The sequence below is a fragment of the Protomyctophum bolini genome (genome assembly GCF_963924005.1).
Source record: "Protomyctophum bolini genome assembly, chromosome: 8".
Taxonomy (NCBI): Eukaryota; Metazoa; Chordata; class Actinopteri; order Myctophiformes; family Myctophidae; genus Protomyctophum; species Protomyctophum bolini.
In genome coordinates this window covers 22622442-22638771 of record NC_137869.1, presented here as the reverse complement: position 1 = coordinate 22638771, position 16330 = coordinate 22622442, and the positions used below count along the sequence as shown (strand labels likewise).

The following is a 16330-nucleotide window of genomic DNA, read 5'->3' as shown; positions in this document are numbered from 1 at the left end:
TTATGTTTACTAGTGCGCAAGTAAGCCTTAATCTCAAGTGCAAACTTTCTTCAGCTCTTCAACTGCACATACATAGCATTTTGACAACCAACATGCCACTAGTTCCATGAGCGTCTGTACTGTCCCGCTTGATCTTATCCCTGGGACTTATCCTCAGGTGGGGAATGGAAGGTCCTGGCAGAGGAGATGACGGACAGCTGCTGCGTTGTGAAGGACCTGCCCAGAGGGGCGTCCTACGTGTTCAGGGTGGGCTGCGTCCCCCTGAAGGGAGCAGGACCATTCAGTGACCCCTCCCAACCCATAGTTATGTCCACTCATCCTGAAGGCAAGGACATTAAACATTGAAGTCGTTTAACTGTCATGTTTGTTTCGGTGTATTTCATCTTCCTATTGGTAGGGCAGTTTCTTGTTCCGTAACCAATATGTACAACATTTGAAAGTTCACACTTTACATTGATTCTCAAACAGTGTGCCGTAAGACAGATCTGGGTGTGCCTTGGGACTACACGTTATTCCAATACAGTATATATAACTACACAATACATTATTAATTATTTTGTAAATAATTACTATAATATCAGTAGTTTTTGTGCACTCATTTCCAATACAGAGGGAAACTATATCGTAATATATATTTGTAACCACTTTCAACCTGGCATCCCTATTTTGGGCATGCCATTTTAGACAAAAGAAAATACCCTTCACATATCTTTTTCTTTCTCCATACATTTTTGAAAATAGCTAAAATAGTCTATAAAATCTACAGTACAAGCTCACAACAAGTACACGACACAGTATAAGCTTGTAGATTTGCTATTTTTGGCAAATATTCCCCCCCAAAATAGGGATGCTGGGGTTCAAATAGGCCTAGTTAAAGCTGATTCTGCCCTGTGTATGTACTCTCTCCGCTGCAGAGGTTCATGTTCCTCTCATTCAGACTGAGTACCCAGCGACTAAAGTCACTCTGCTGAGACCAACACCCACACACAAGACCTACAGCTTCCTGTCTGAGATCAACAGGTGAGTTCTCACTAATGAATGCTGCTGTCCAAAAAGTAATCGGATATAATCCCAGAGTTGAACCTGATGCTTTCTTGTACGACGTTATAAACAAGTGAACAATTTCTTATTCTTTCCACCTACAGTATGCTTTATGTCAGGCATTAAGTACCCTGCATGCATCTTTCTCTCTCTCTCTCTCTCTCTCTCTCTCTCTCTCTCTCTCTCTCTCTCTCTCTCTCTCTTCCCCCCCCCCTTCCTCTTCCCCCCCTCTGGTCTCTGTCATCACAGGGGTCGTTTCAGCGTAATAACCCAGTGTACGGATGAGCAGAGCGGAACGTTTGCTGCTAAGATCACGCCCTACAGTTCAGAGCAGAGACAGATGGTGTTGAGGGAGTACCAGCTGCTGAAGAGGCTCCACCACCCCCACCTAGTCCAGCTGCACACAGCCTACATCACCCGCTGCTACCTGGTCTTGGTGGAGGAGCTGTGTCCTGGCAGGGAGTTGCTCTACAGCCTGGCAGAAAGGTATAGGCTCAGAATCAGACTCATATTTATTTGTTCTTGCTTCATAGCATAGTGATTTATATAGATAGTAGATAAATAGTTTTTTCTTTTGGCAACTGAATGGTTGGAAAATGGAAATTAAGATTTTACATAGGCACGTACATGCTTCGTACATCTTTCCTTAATAATTATATATGGCTTCAGTATTTATTTATGATTTTCTCTATATATATTTTTTAAACATATGTTTATTGATTTTCTTTACAGTACAATAAGTAATTTCAAAACAATTATTGACATATATTTTTCCCCACACATCCCCATGGCAGCACAAATGCAAGCAAAATCTTCTCAGGAAATGTAAATAGTAAACAGTAAATACACATTACCGGTACATACAGTTAAACAAACAAATGCACAATGTCCGTCACAGTTATTTTCTCTATTATTAAGGTTATTGTAGCCGTCAGTTTGTATTGGGGGGGATGTCGCGAGACATGGCCAAAGCATTTCCGGGGGTCCCCAGACAAGAAGGTTGAGAACCCCTGCTCTATAGTGTAGTCAAATCGACAGTACAGCATAGCGGTATGCTAATCCTAGCTGCTGTGACTACCCCTTTTCCCCTCTTGGATTTATATTATGTTCTCAAAGTAACCTGCAATAAATGAGTGGAGGACGCAGCGTGGTCAGTAGAATAGTGGACCAGTGTAAATGCGAGTCTCTTCTCTGCATGTCACAGGGACCTGTACGGCGAGACGCATGTTGCAGAGTTGCTGGTTCAGATCCTGAGCGCCGTGGACTACCTGCACAGTCGCCGTGTGGTCCACCTGGACCTCAAGTCGGACAACATGCTGGTGGACGACCACAACAAGTTGAAGATTGTCGACTTTGGCTCCGCCCAGACCTTCACATCGGGACAGCCAGTCAACATAGAACACATCCAAGGGCTGCCTGAAAACAAAGGTAACTGTTGAGTGCTGTACTTCACGCATAAATGCAAGAGACTTGGAGAATGTTTGTAGATTTGTTGTAGACTTTTTGTAGAGTAGAGTTTCCTGTAGACATTTCTAATGTACTAATCCCCTTTATGACTGTCATGACCTTCAACAGAATATAGCAGCAAAGGTATATGCCTCAACATCACAGGAAAGGGATTGATGGACGGATATAACTCAACCTAACCTCAGATCACCACCACTCTGTGTTCATCTTATAGCTACCATAGCTTAACAAGCCACTAAGTCTATCCTTTCTTATTTATTTTCCCATTTACTTATTCAAATTAATTTGCAATGAATGCAAATATAGCATGTGGGTGAACATCGTATTTTCAGCGATGGAACAGCCCTTTTTTGAAAAGGGCTGAAAATTTCCCCTCTGTTTTGTCAGTTTACATTGTCCTTCCTAAAGCTCCGGAGATCTTGGAAGGACAGGGTGTTGGGCCCGAGACTGACATTTGGGCTGTTGGCGTTCTTGCATTTATCATGTAAGTAAAGAAATATAGGAATTATTAGTTGGAATTCATGTTGGTTTGAGTAAAATCATCAGTATGTTTTAGCAGTCGTACTTCCCTTTTTGGATCCTCCTCCCAGGCTGAGTGCAGACAGTCCATTCAATGCAGACCATAACTGGGAGCGGGACAAGAACATCAAGAAAGGGAAGATCCAGTTCGGCGGGTGCTACCCTGGTCTGTCAGAGGGAGCCATCAACTTCATGAAGACCAGCCTGAACCACAAGGCCTGGTCAGTGCCTCTGTACTAGTGCTAGTGCTTCTGTAGCATAGCATGCGCTCTGTAGCTAATAGGTAGCTATATGAAGCTAATGCTCTGAGGCATGTCGCTGTGGTGCAGAAACCTTGTCCAAAACCTGCTGCTTTTCATTGGCTCAATATTTATAAAACCCAGAGACAGACCCAGAGACAGACTAATCCACTGTAAACCTGGCATCTGTTTATATTTTGGGCATGTCATCATTATAAGCATAGTCTCTCGAGACAGACTATTGACTCCCGGAAAAGAAGGCACAGTTTGTCCTTTATTTGCCGATGGGTTCTCAGATTGTTATGCATAGCAAAAAAACATAAAGGTGAAATATGGAGATTCAGGTTTCTGCCCAACAGAGTCGATATCTGTAAACAGTATGCTGTAATTTCCGATGCCCCCCGAGTAATAAAAGTGTGCTTCTGAATGTCCTTTTAGGGGGAGACCCACTGCAGCCGAGTGTCTGCAGAATCCCTGGGTGCGAGGCCACCGCTCTACCAGCAAACACAAGGACTCCATGGTGTGTTTCTCCACAGACAAACTCAAGGCCTACCTCAACGACAGGGAGGTCAAACGGAAGCACGTCTGCACCAAGCTACAGGGCCCCTTCTTCGAATGAGACAAAGAACAGTGAGAGCACGCACGCATGCACGCACGCACGCACGCACGCGCGCGCGCGCGCGCACACACACACACACACACACACACACACACACTTACTTTTACTTTCAAGGCTTCACTTATACTTTCATAACATGTTGCCAGAACATACTTTGTCTTGATTTTAACACAACACTTTATTATTTAGCAGTGCCTCTTCTTCTGGACAAATTTCAAGCTGGTTCAGTAAGATTTCAGTTTTTTTTCCCCCTGTCTGGACGATTGGTCAAACAATGCTGTCCTCTGATCACAGGAATGTGATGTGTCTTAAAGAGGTGAGGTGTTCAAAGTGCACATATACATAATTAATGTATATGTCTGAGTGTGCTGCCTTTTGATTTATTTATTTATTTTGTTTTCGGGTGAAGTATGGCAGCCTATCAGGGATATTTTTGTCACTGAGGCATGAAGTGTATAATGCTGTGATAATTTTGATCATTTGCAACAGTGACAGACGTACATGTACAGTACCATATACAGTACACTGTATGTCTGGTGATGACATGTGTACCAGCTATGATATTTCAAAACATTTTTAAGCTCAGTGAATTGTTAACGAGATATTTTTTGAGTGAATACAATTTACATGCATTCTCTTGTTCTCTCTTGTTACAATGTGTAAATTGAAGATTTGATTAGAAAACCTAATGTGTTTGTTGTTCATGCTCATTGGCCCATATTGGCTCATTGCTGTTTAATTTATCTTCCATTCAGTCAGCCAAAGAGTGATCAATCATTGTCCCCAGGCCATATTGTTTATTCATACAACATGTAAACACAAATGGGAGCAAAAACGAATACCATAGAATGGATTGGTATATATTTAACTAAAGCTAAATCAATTGACAAGAATATTCACTTAAGACAGCACCTTACCTTATTGGTAATCCTAAGAGAAATTTCACAGATAACACATGCAGAAAATTGTTTATTTGGTCTTGAACTGTATGTGAAATACTGTATGACAGCCGACAAGACGGTAACAAGAAGACTCGGCGGATTTACCCTTTTTGCCGACTTCTCAAGACAAGTCGGCAAACCGTGGAGAATATTCGGCAGAATCGGAAGAAGAGTCGTCGCGCGGCGAATCTTCTTCACATTCTGCCGAATATTCTCCACGTTTCGGGGAGAATATTCGGGGTTTTCAGCAGCTGCAGCTGCACGTTTCTGAATGTTAGCTAATGTGCTAACGATGCTAAAGCAACACAACCAAAACAGACGCTAACACTGAGGAGCTAAAGTAAACAAACAGACGCTAACACTGCTGAGGAGCTAAAGTAAACGTGACGTTGTTGTGATACTGTATAAAACAGTGCAGTGGCAGATAAATTAGGCCTATGTAAATGTCTAGCCTACTACAACAGTACAGAATAGGCTAACTAACGAGATGCAAATATGCAAAATTATATAGCCCGCAGCCTCGAATGCAATAGCAACGCTAACAATGATGATGCCTTTATGTCTTCCGTCGTTCAGCCACTAGATGGTGTATTGGGTCAAAAGTTGGGACCAATATGCTCCGCTGTCAGTTTACAAGTTGTCAATGCAGAGAGCAGACGTTTCGATCCTTGTGATCACCACAGGATCATTGCTTGTGATTTATGCTTTCCTTTTCTGGCCGAACGAGGCGATCATGTTTGGACATCTATGGACAGCTATTTTGGACAGCTATTTTTCGTGGCACATTATGTTTCATCACAACAACGTGACATTCGTCACGTTTACTTTAGCTCCTCAGTGTTAGCGTCTAAGCATTAACATTTCAATGGCCGAGGGTCGTTAGAGTCTATTGTTCCGTGTTGTTGTTATCGCACGTCTAATGGTTAGACGGTTAGACATGTGACAACGCAACAATAGGAAGCCTGCAGCCCAGTAGGATTTTGACAGAAAGTAACACTAACTTAGTGTTAGGCTACTTTCTGACAAATCAGGCGGCACACCTGGACATATCAAAACACTGGGCTAGCTATTCATTGAAAAATGCGAGGCCCTGTGCTTTATCATTTGTTAATCCACAACTATACAAAAATCATCACATTTCTATCTAGGACAAAGAGCAAAAATTGCTCTTTTGCAATGTGAAAGAAATGCCACCGAATTCTTAATTATTTTCCTTCTCTATATGGGCACACTTGTGAAAGCTGAATGCTTTTGCATGCTATTATTGATCTGCTGTCTGATCAGCGTGCATTAGTCAGTAGCTAGATGCGCGCTCCAGTGCCGAGATTTCTTCCCGTTTCGGCGACTCTTCGTCACTTTCCGTCCGAGTTCTCAGACAGAACTCGGACCGGAAAGTGACGAAGAGTCGGCGAAAGGGGAAGAAATCTCGGCAAAGATGAAGAAGAGTCGGCGACCCGAGTTCTCCAGTATTCACAAGACTGTATCATACTGTACATGCATAGGCCTACTTTTAGGAGGTCCTCTACCATCTGTCTGTAAATCAAATATGCATATATGACAACAACCTGAGTATCAGAGGTAGAGAGAGACTTATCGCTGATCATTTGGCCTAGAGTCAGAATAAGAATCAGCTTTGACACATCACAGGTAACAGTGGGTAGAGTTACAGTAGTTCTGGTGTCTGGTCCATAGCGTCAGGAGTTCTCCTTAACGCTATTTTACTTCCGAGCCGTTGCGCACACCTCCCAGTATGGCAGCCTCTCGTCTGTAGTAAAAAATTAAAAATATGCTTTCACTACTCATCAAAACAAAGGCGGTTTAGAGGAGTTGAAAGCCTACTTTCCTTAGTGGGAACACTCAGAGCCTGCCCCCACCTCACGTCTGAAATACACTTTTTGGCCAGAAAAGAAAATATTTCACCAGAAGGAAAAATCTGGTCAATGGGTTTTTTACAACCGATTTATTGGTATTTTTCAGGTTACAAAAAGTACACAAAAAGGTGAAAGTGGAGAAGTAGGCTTTCAACATCTTAAACCCGTCTTTGTTTTGATACTAAAGACGAGAGGCTGCTGCTGCTGCGCTATGCCGTGGGTGTGAGGGGAAAGGATCGAAGGTACCATAGCGTCAAATGGACCAGAGCTGTTGGATCTCCTGGCGAGTGTTTTCGTCTTATTACTTGGCCTCCAGAACTTTTTGGATTTCCTGTTGCAGGAGAAAAGGAGAGTACTGTATGAGTGCTCCTCAATGCTAACATATACAAAGAAATCACCCAAAACCTGATCAGGATATCTCTAAGTCTAAAACATACAGTAGGCCTACATAATAATCTATAATAATAAAGTATAATAGTGTTTTATCAGCCAACTTGAATTATCTACAGCAGGTGTTCCCAAACTTTTTTGGACCAGGTACCCCTTTTGGGGTAGATATTTTTCCAGGTACCCCCTCATCCTCGCAACACGGATAACAATATATTTACAACCACAAGCAGTGTTTCCTGCAGGAAAAAGCTTTGGCATGGTGCTGGGCACAGGCCGCAATTTTGATTAATTAATTAATTTGATTCATTAATTAATAAGATTAATACATTAAGATTAATTTGTATTATTGCTCTTGTATTGCTATTGGAGACACTTGGGGGACACTGGGCAGGCACTGAGGAGGCACTGGGGAGACACTGGGGAGACACTGGGAAGGCACTCAGGGGGCACACTAGGGAGGCATTGGGGAGGCACTCGGGGGGACACTGGGGAGGCACTCGGGGGGACACTGTCTAAATGTATACGTCTAAATGTATACGTCTAAATGTAGACGTCTAAATGTATACGTCTAAATGTGTCCGTCTAAATGTAGACGTCTAAATGTAGACGTCTAAATGTAGACGTCTAAATGTGTACGTCTTCTCTTATGGGGGTCCCTGGCATATCTTTTCAAATGGGGGTCCACAGGCTAAGTAGTGTCAATTTGGGGGTCCTTGACATGAAAAAGTTTGGGAACCACTGCTTTAAACACTTTAGCACTTTATGAACATGAACAAAATAGATGGGTCCCCCCTGGAACTCCCTCAGGTACCCGGACCCCACTTTGGGAACCACTGATCTACAGTACTTCTATCTCTGAGAAGCTATTAAATTTTGTGTATTTTAGATTTTCCAGTGGTGGCTGGTGGGTATCTTAATTTTGGAATTTAACTAATCATAGATATACTTACATCACTGAGGAGGGCTGCCAGCTCCTCAAAGGCCTTATCTACATCATCGTTGATGATAACCGCGTCAAATAATCCTGGCTCCTTACCTGCAAACAGCAATGACATAGATCATTAGTTTGTTCCAATATTATTAGATTACAGTACATAATGACTGTACAGTATTTCCTGTTCTACCCCGGATATGAACCCAGGTTAGGTCTCCTGTGCAAGTGCTGAAGTCTTTACCACTGAGCTAATAGAGCTCAGGGGAGAAATTACATTTTGACCTTCACGTCTAAATTTGTGTCAAACCAAACCCAGGATCTAAATGTCTCAATAGAAGGGCAGGGAGTCAGAATACAACCACCCTGATTGTATAAGTTATATTAATAGATTGGATGGAATGAATTAGTTTTCACTAAAGAAATGTACAGTACTTAATATAGCTTTAAATAAAGACCTTAGTCAAACTTACTTAGTTCCATGTCAAGGCGTGCTGCCTCCAGGCGCTTCTGTAGACTCTCCTCTGTCTCTGTCTGCCTGTCCCTCAGACGTTTTTCCTGGATAATCCAATTGCATCAAACACATTAAAACCAAGGTATGATCCAAAGTAAGTTTTAAATTCAATGAAGCCATTCTTGACCATATTCACATGGCAGCCATTTTGCTCTTGGTCACACTCAATTAAGGTGGGAAACTCTGTGGAAACACTTTGTGTGGGTTTCCCCACAGTGAGGTTGCAGTGAAGAAAAAGAGCAATACAAAGTGCATGTGACGTTGGAGTCTTACCAGGACCTCCATGGAGGGAGCCTGGATGGAGACGTAGATGGGGTCCAGGTCAGTTTCTTTAATTTTTTTCACCCCCTGGATGTCCACATCCAGGATGCAGATAAGATTCTTGGCAATCACGTCCTCTATTGCTGACTTACTGCAAAGAAGGAACACAAACATAAACCAAGGTGGCATGCAGCTGACAAAGCACCTTATAGAGATGTGGTTTTTCCAACCTTTTCTGGACCAGGTCCCACTTAAATATAAGTGCGACTCACTCCCCTATACAATATCACGTGGGACCTTGATTGATTGAACATTTTATTCACAGTATGTAGAATGGGTACATTTCAACGAAAGTGCAGGTCAATACAAAAACTGCTACAAGGATAAAGCCAGAGAAAGCACTAAGACTTGTTTATGGGAACATTTAAAGACATATACAGTAAATTTTTATGCAAAAATCAATAAATCATCTTAAAAAAGCGAAGAATGTGGCCCACAGGTTGGGCATTTCTGCCATAGGGATTGAGCGTGATATCTGGGTAACTTTGTACTGCTCACATGGAAGTTAACCTAAGAGGATAGAAACATTGATCCAAGCTGCTCTTACAGCAGTCACTGTGTTATCTAATGTGTCTGTTCTTCTGACCTTTCGCTGACCGACTGGTTAAAGCACCATCTGTCACCACACTACGTACTGATCCTTATCACTCAGCCAAAGGCCACTTTGAAGCCAACGTATAATGTTTGATTGATCGTACGATTGTGTGTTCTCCTGCACATGATGATTGATGAACAATTGCCACTTGGGTCCAATTTATATCACCTGGTTCTTTGTGAGAACATGATTACATTGTTATTTTAGAATAGCTTCACCAATCACCAAGCTAAATAAATGTACTTGGGGGTGGATCACTAGAGCGAACATAGTAGAGTTTGATTACCATGTACACCATACTTAGATTTCAAGGCCTCAAATATGCTTGAAACTTTACCTCGTTCCATACATGTTGCCAGAAAACTCAGCATTTTCAATGAAGTCACCTCTGTCAATGCCCTCCTGCATGGCTTCTTTGGTTGTGTAGTGGTAATCTGGAGGATGCAAGTACATCAGAAAAACATGCATATATGTGAGAGCAAATTTAGTACAGTTAAGAAAGAAATTGCATAGAATGGAAATACATGATGCAAGATTATTAAAAGTGATATGACAGATATATATTTATGACAGAATTTGTTAAAAATGTGCAACCACGTATGAGAAAAGTAAACAACATATTCTGAAACACTCTTTCTGAATATGCATTCATTAGAGGGCAGGTTATGTTGTCTGTACCATATCGACATATCCACACATATCCACACTTACTTCTTTACAACATCAAGACCACTGGGGATCTAAAACATTTTTAGGGGAAGAAAAGACAAGTTTCTACCACTACTTTTAACACCACCTGCTGGGCACTGTGATACACACTCATTAGCATGACAGCATGAAAGACTCAGTTCGGACCGAGATAATCTGTAGAGGAAAAGTGAGAGATCTTGCTGCTAGGAGATAGGTTGTGCTGTAAACAAACATGATCAGTCAACTGCATGGACACAAGAAGTTCTTGTATCCATGCAGGTCAAGAAGACTGATCATCACCATAACCACTTTAAACCCTCTGTTCTCAATGAAACGGACAGGAGTTGCAACTTGGTCCACTCTTTTTTTCCTTCCACACCAAATCTCTTCGCCAGAAATAGCCGATAGCTTGTAGATCGGCTATTTCAGGCGAATGTTTCCTCTTGTGTTCAACGTGGTTAAATTTCATACTGTCAGAATCCTTCAATGTCCAGCAGATTAGTTCCTCCTCCAGTGTATTGCCGTTTCATGAAACATAACTGCACAATATCCCAGATTGTGAGTAGACCAGATTTGAATAGATTATCTGATTATTACTATCAGCAGATGATAATCAGCTGTTCATATTATGAACTGGAGGGCCGTCCAAAGGAAATCCACCACATCACAATTTGACTATCCAAATTCAACTTTGAACTTAAATTGTCTCAAAGATCTCTTCTCTGAATTGAACACACCTCAGATCAGATAAATAGCTACACTTGCTCAAGTGTGATGCAAGCAGTATGGAGACACCTGTGCTTGCTCAAACTTTCTCCTGTGATGCTAATGGTTTGATGCAACTATCACCGGAAAGAGGCTATTTGACTTGAGGGGATTAGTGCTCTACTGCTCTGATGGTGGAGGTCACCTTGAATGGTTTCTGATTCGTTAGGACACGAAAATGAGGTTGACATATCTATTTCTTCAGAGGATAAGACAGCTGCTAGAGGAAGTAATGCAGCCCCGAGAAGCATGGGGAGCGTTTTCAGCCCTATGGAGACAAACAAACAAAAACAAAAAAGGCACAGAAAAAGGTTGATCCCTCTGTGTAAAGGCCTCTGCACACCAAGGCAACATTGAGCCATCGGGTCGCCGATAAGCGTCTCTGTGGCCCAAAATCGGTTGTTTTATATTCGGTATACCAGTGGCGGCCTTATATATGTTTCAATCGTTTCAATTGAAACGGGCCTCAAGCTTCCAGGGGCCTCCCAAAAAGAATAAAAATGGTTGTAAATGAATTATTATTACTAGACCTGTACGTGCCCGTCGGCCACCGGCCTACTTGAGAACGGCAACTTGGGGACCTAATAATACCCGTTGTCAACTTGGCATAGCACCCGTTTTAACTATCTGTCTGTGTCCCTTTTGTGCCCATACTGTATATGGAGATCTCTGTATCTGTCTGTCTGCCTCTGTCTGTCTGTGCCTGAAGAGTGCATACTGACTGTGAAAAGTGTACTTGTTAAGTAATCAATTTGCAGGTGTGGGGTTGCCATGGCAATCAATAGGCTGAGGCAGAGGCTGGGAATTGCAATTGTTCCCACTTCCCAGTGTGTACACTCACTGCACTAGCAGCGCTGAGAGTTACGATTGCATCATTGTATAGCCTATATGCTGCCTCCCAGTTATACGTTGCAGTAATTTCAAGACAAAGTAAAATAAATCTTGAATCAAGCTGCTTTTGTTTATTTTTCTACTTGGCTGTGCTGTATGCTGTTCATGCTTTGAAGTCCGATAAAACTCTGACTGAAAATATATTTTTATTATTATTATTAATTATTAAAATTATGACGTCATGAACAGCGCCTCCCAATCCTTAAGGCCACCCCTGGTGTGTACACAGCCAACGGTGGTATAGTGAGGCATCTGTAATTGCTCACCCGATGCTCAAGCAGAATCAACATCTCCGGTTTATGGAACAACAATGTCCTTGATGTACTGTCTTAAGCCGGTTTAGCCATCATAAATTATGCTGTTCAGTTAAAAAATTTAGCAAACGCAATATCTAAAAATAAAGCCATTAACAGGAAAATGCATGTTTATGTACGATATATGACAAAAGCTGTGAATAGACAATGCCACCAGTATTGTCATTTATGACTATAACGACACAAACCCCTGATGTTAAGTCAGACAATGCTACTGTACCTTTGCCATCTTCCTCTCCTGGCCGAGGGTTCCTTGTTGTGTCTGTAAGAAATAGTTTACCCATCAGTTACAGGATAACAAACATCAAAATATAGGAATCAAATTAAATGTATATATTGTTCTGACATACGACTGTGGCAACCATTTGAAAAAAGTGGCTTCTACTCTTACAGATCACATTAATTGCATAGACTAATGAAACATGGTCATAGTTTTTGTGTAAAGGTATGAAACCAATGTAATTCATTGTTTGATAAAAATTTGAATGCTTTTACTGAACTATTAACAAACAAGCCCAACACTTCACTTCCCCTTCAGAAATGGTATCGCCGCAATTTGGTGGAAACAGTGTGTGTCCAAAACTCAGAAAATGGGTAGATTTATCTGTGTTCCAATGGAGCCATATAGTTGTTGTGGTTAAATATTTATAAAACCCACAAACACATTTAACCGCTCTCACTTCTTGTAAGTGCCACGTTGCGAGCTTATAGATACTGTACGCTACTTTTTAAAACTATTGTAGAGCATTAGTTTACTAAAGAACATGGCGATAGGATGGCAACGCTTATTGCCAGACAGCAATGACCTTAGGGGGACATCAAAAGTGAGCAGCAGCCCACAAACGTACGTGACACACAGAATCCAAAAACTCCCTCATGCTCCTTCATCAGTCTCTTCATCAGAGTACTCTTGCCAGCCCCTGAGGGCCCACTCAACACCACTGGCCTGGGACCCATCTCACTGAGACAAGACACACACAGAAGACAAACCGGTGAGGTGAAAGATTGAATTGTGCCACAATTGAATTGGTGTACATTTTACCCCATATTTTTCTACGCACGCACGCACGCATGCACACACACACACACACACACACACACACACACACACACACACACACACACACACACACACTGGTGAAAGCGGAACCTGTATTGGATGCTCAGAACATAGGCTATTATACACAATGAGGCAAGACAAGAATTAAGAACTTCAGAAGTACAACTGCAGTGATTTTATGGAGCCAGCACTTACATGACCTAGCTGTCAATGAAATGGAAACCCAGTCTGGCTCATTGAACAACAGGGATTCACTGCTTTTATCTCTGTTGTTTTTATATGTTGCATGTCATGAGGGTCTGTCGATTGATTAGGTCAGATAAAGAGTGAAGAAACAGTAACGGTAGTTTTACAACAATCATGTCCAAAGGTTACTTCCTTTGAGGCAAACTCATAGACCACACACGCACGCACGCACACACACACACACACACACACACACCATATTTAAAAGTCCTAAAGTGCTTCATGCTTTTAAAATGCTTGTTGCTTTGTACTAAACTACATACAGAGCTTGTTCTATGCTCGTTTATCAGAGTTGAAGTATCATACAGCCAGCAGGAGGAGAAAAGGACACTTCAACATGATTCCACAAGATGCTGGGAATCTAACCACTAACCACTAACCAGGGGCCTTCCAGCTCACAGACAAGTCATTTGCGTGCAAATGGCATTCTGTGTAACCTTCAAAATTCCACCATGCCCAGATTAGGTATGTTGGGGCGGGACAATCCATGGAGAGATGTTGGGAAAAACTAAATAAAAGTCCATCCAGGGATTGATTCCAACTTGGGTCTTTCTGTGTGAAGTTTGCGTGTTGTATGTTGCATGTGTTCGTGTGTGTTTTCTTTTGGTGCTCTGGTCCCACTCCAAGTCTCCAAAACACTTGCATGGAGTTAATCTCCAGGGCCAGGTGCACTGCCCATGTTGCTCCCAAAAGTAATGCAATCCTAGAGGTTTTCAATAAGAACTAAGCAATGAGATTCTTAACTAGCTAGCCAGCTAGCTGTTCTAAGGCTAAGGTGCTGATTCTAATCCTTTGATCCAGGGTATTAACCACTCAACAACAGCACCATGCCACTGCCTTGGATAAAGTTCTATTGCACGTCATGGAAGGGTTAAATGTAGCCCTGACTGCCATGATGATTATACGAGAGTCATGAATCATGGCTAGGTTAAATGCAGCCTTTACAGTACTCAACCTCAAGTTGCCAGAAATGTTTCCTGTAATTTAAATATAATTTTGACAACTCATTTAAAATTGTTTGTCATTCGATAAGAATGCTATTGTCCTTCCTTTTGCAGTAATATACGGTATATATAAACTTCCATTGTCCAAGCAAGGCAATAAGCTTTTTGTTTGAAAATGCCTCTTAATGCAGTCATTTTAGGAGGGTTCAATGCATCTGGGTCGCCCTATAGTCCAGGTTGGAGGAGCCCTCTACCTGCACTAGGAGAGTGCATTTATTTAACTGGTGCACTGCTGGAGTCAATTCAATTAGAATTTCCGTTAACATGATTGCGTCAGAAATCTGTCAACACCTTCACTGTATACCTAGTATTTGACCTGTTGGACATTTAATCCAGAAATAATAGTTTAACATCACAAACATTATAAACATATATTGTCAGCTGACAATTGAATTAAGCATTTAATCATCATAGCATATTTCTACTCAATCAAAGTTCTCCAAAACCTTTTCTACACACAGCCACTGTTCTTTGTGCCAAAAATGTCATACATTATGCACATATTTGTATTGTTCACACTGCAATAATTACAATATAGAATAAAATAATTAAAGCAGAATTTATCTTACCTTTGCTCCCAGTGTCTTTACTGTGTTTATGCTAGGATGTTTCTCAGATAGATGAAATAGCAGATTAGTCTTTAGTCAGGACTCGCACGCACACACACGCGCACACACACACACACACACACACACACACACACACACACACACACACACACACACACACACACACACAGAGAGAGCGATTCGCTTTACAGACAGCTCACTGTCAGTCTAAATTACCATTTCAGACTCCCTTCAGACTCATTGACCAATCACATGTGTGCATCCTGCAGGCTCATTGACCAATCACATGTGTGCATGCACTGCATCCTGATTCCTGCAGGCTCATGACCAATTGACAAGTCTTGAGCATGCCTTCCTCACTTCTGCTTGACTTCCGCCTTGTCTGTGCTTCCATGTGATACAGGTCGCTCCAATGAATTGCAGCGACCAATGCGGTATCTATAGCTTTTTATATCTATGACCCAAACCGGTTTCTTTACACATCCATCCATCCATGATCCAGACTCCCAACAGGTTGTGCCTTGTGCCATGACACCTCAGCATGCCTGGCTGGGATTGTGGGATGATTCTTCATGCACATATAAAGTACGATATACAATTAGGCATGCTTTCTCTTTATCTCTCTGTCAGTTTATCTGTTGTTGTTGTTGTTGTTGTTTATGTCCTGGCTGTGTCCTTCCCTTCTCCCCTCTCTCTCTTGACTGGGACTATAACCGGGAAAAGCTCATTTCGATTTTAGTGTAAAAATAGCAGATGTACAAACTTTGTGCGACTTTTTGGACACTTCGAAAAATCTTGAAAGTGTGAGAAGTACTGATTTAGAAGGCATTTGTAGAATGTATGGGTTAAAACCATTTTCATTGCATTGCTTCCTCCTCTCTTCCCGTCTAGTGAGATTCCCCTACTTTGGAGTTGTGGAGCTTCACCAGACCAGTGGCAGGATTTAGAATACATAGGCTCCAAGCAGCCTGAGATGGGCCATGCTAATCCTGCAGTGACCCACTTCTTAACCACTTAAACCCTATTTCAAACATAGCGAAACAAGCAGATCTACAAGCTCACAATGTGTTCCGTGGTAATCTGGCAGATCTGCTATTTTCACTATTCCTGTGTCCCTTTTATGCACATAATATGGAGATTTCTGTATCTGTCTCTCTGTGTCCCTTTATTCCTTTTCTGTGTCAGGCATGCCCAAATATTGTGCTGTGATGTCAGAACAGGCCAGCTCCATATATGGACCCTGGGCAGGGACCCTGTCCAGAGCCCGGGCAGAGGCCTTTAGTGGTGGTTCTGGACAACCATGGGTCCAACCGACTCCGGGCACTGCACTCCCTGTGGGGGTG

General features: G+C 42.0%; 2 protein-coding genes across 2 annotated transcripts in view; one reads left to right on the top strand and one right to left on the bottom strand.

Moving 5' to 3' along the window:
* Window positions 1-4823, top strand: part of obscna (obscurin, cytoskeletal calmodulin and titin-interacting RhoGEF a) — a 152108-nt gene extending 147285 nt beyond the window's left edge. The window contains exons 78-84 of the mRNA XM_080770756.1: window positions 158-325; window positions 915-1020; window positions 1291-1527; window positions 2246-2469; window positions 2896-2992; window positions 3099-3248; window positions 3705-4823. Coding sequence (XP_080626882.1) covers window positions 158-325; window positions 915-1020; window positions 1291-1527; window positions 2246-2469; window positions 2896-2992; window positions 3099-3248; window positions 3705-3885 — 1163 coding nt within the window. The 3' untranslated portion in view covers window positions 3886-4823. The remainder of the gene's footprint in view (window positions 1-157; window positions 326-914; window positions 1021-1290; window positions 1528-2245; window positions 2470-2895; window positions 2993-3098; window positions 3249-3704) is intronic.
* Window positions 4824-7612: 2789 nt separating this feature from the next.
* On the bottom strand, window positions 7613-14335 carry guk1b (guanylate kinase 1b; the record flags this gene model as incomplete). Its single annotated transcript, XM_080770477.1, has 8 exons — window positions 7613-8123; window positions 8492-8576; window positions 8806-8944; window positions 9786-9882; window positions 11028-11171; window positions 12329-12370; window positions 12957-13069; window positions 14241-14335. The coding sequence occupies 8 exons, from the start codon at window positions 14333-14335 to the stop codon at window positions 8014-8016; spliced, it is 825 nt and encodes a 274-aa protein (XP_080626603.1). The 3' UTR covers window positions 7613-8013.
* Between the last annotated feature and the right edge of the window lie 1995 nt (window positions 14336-16330).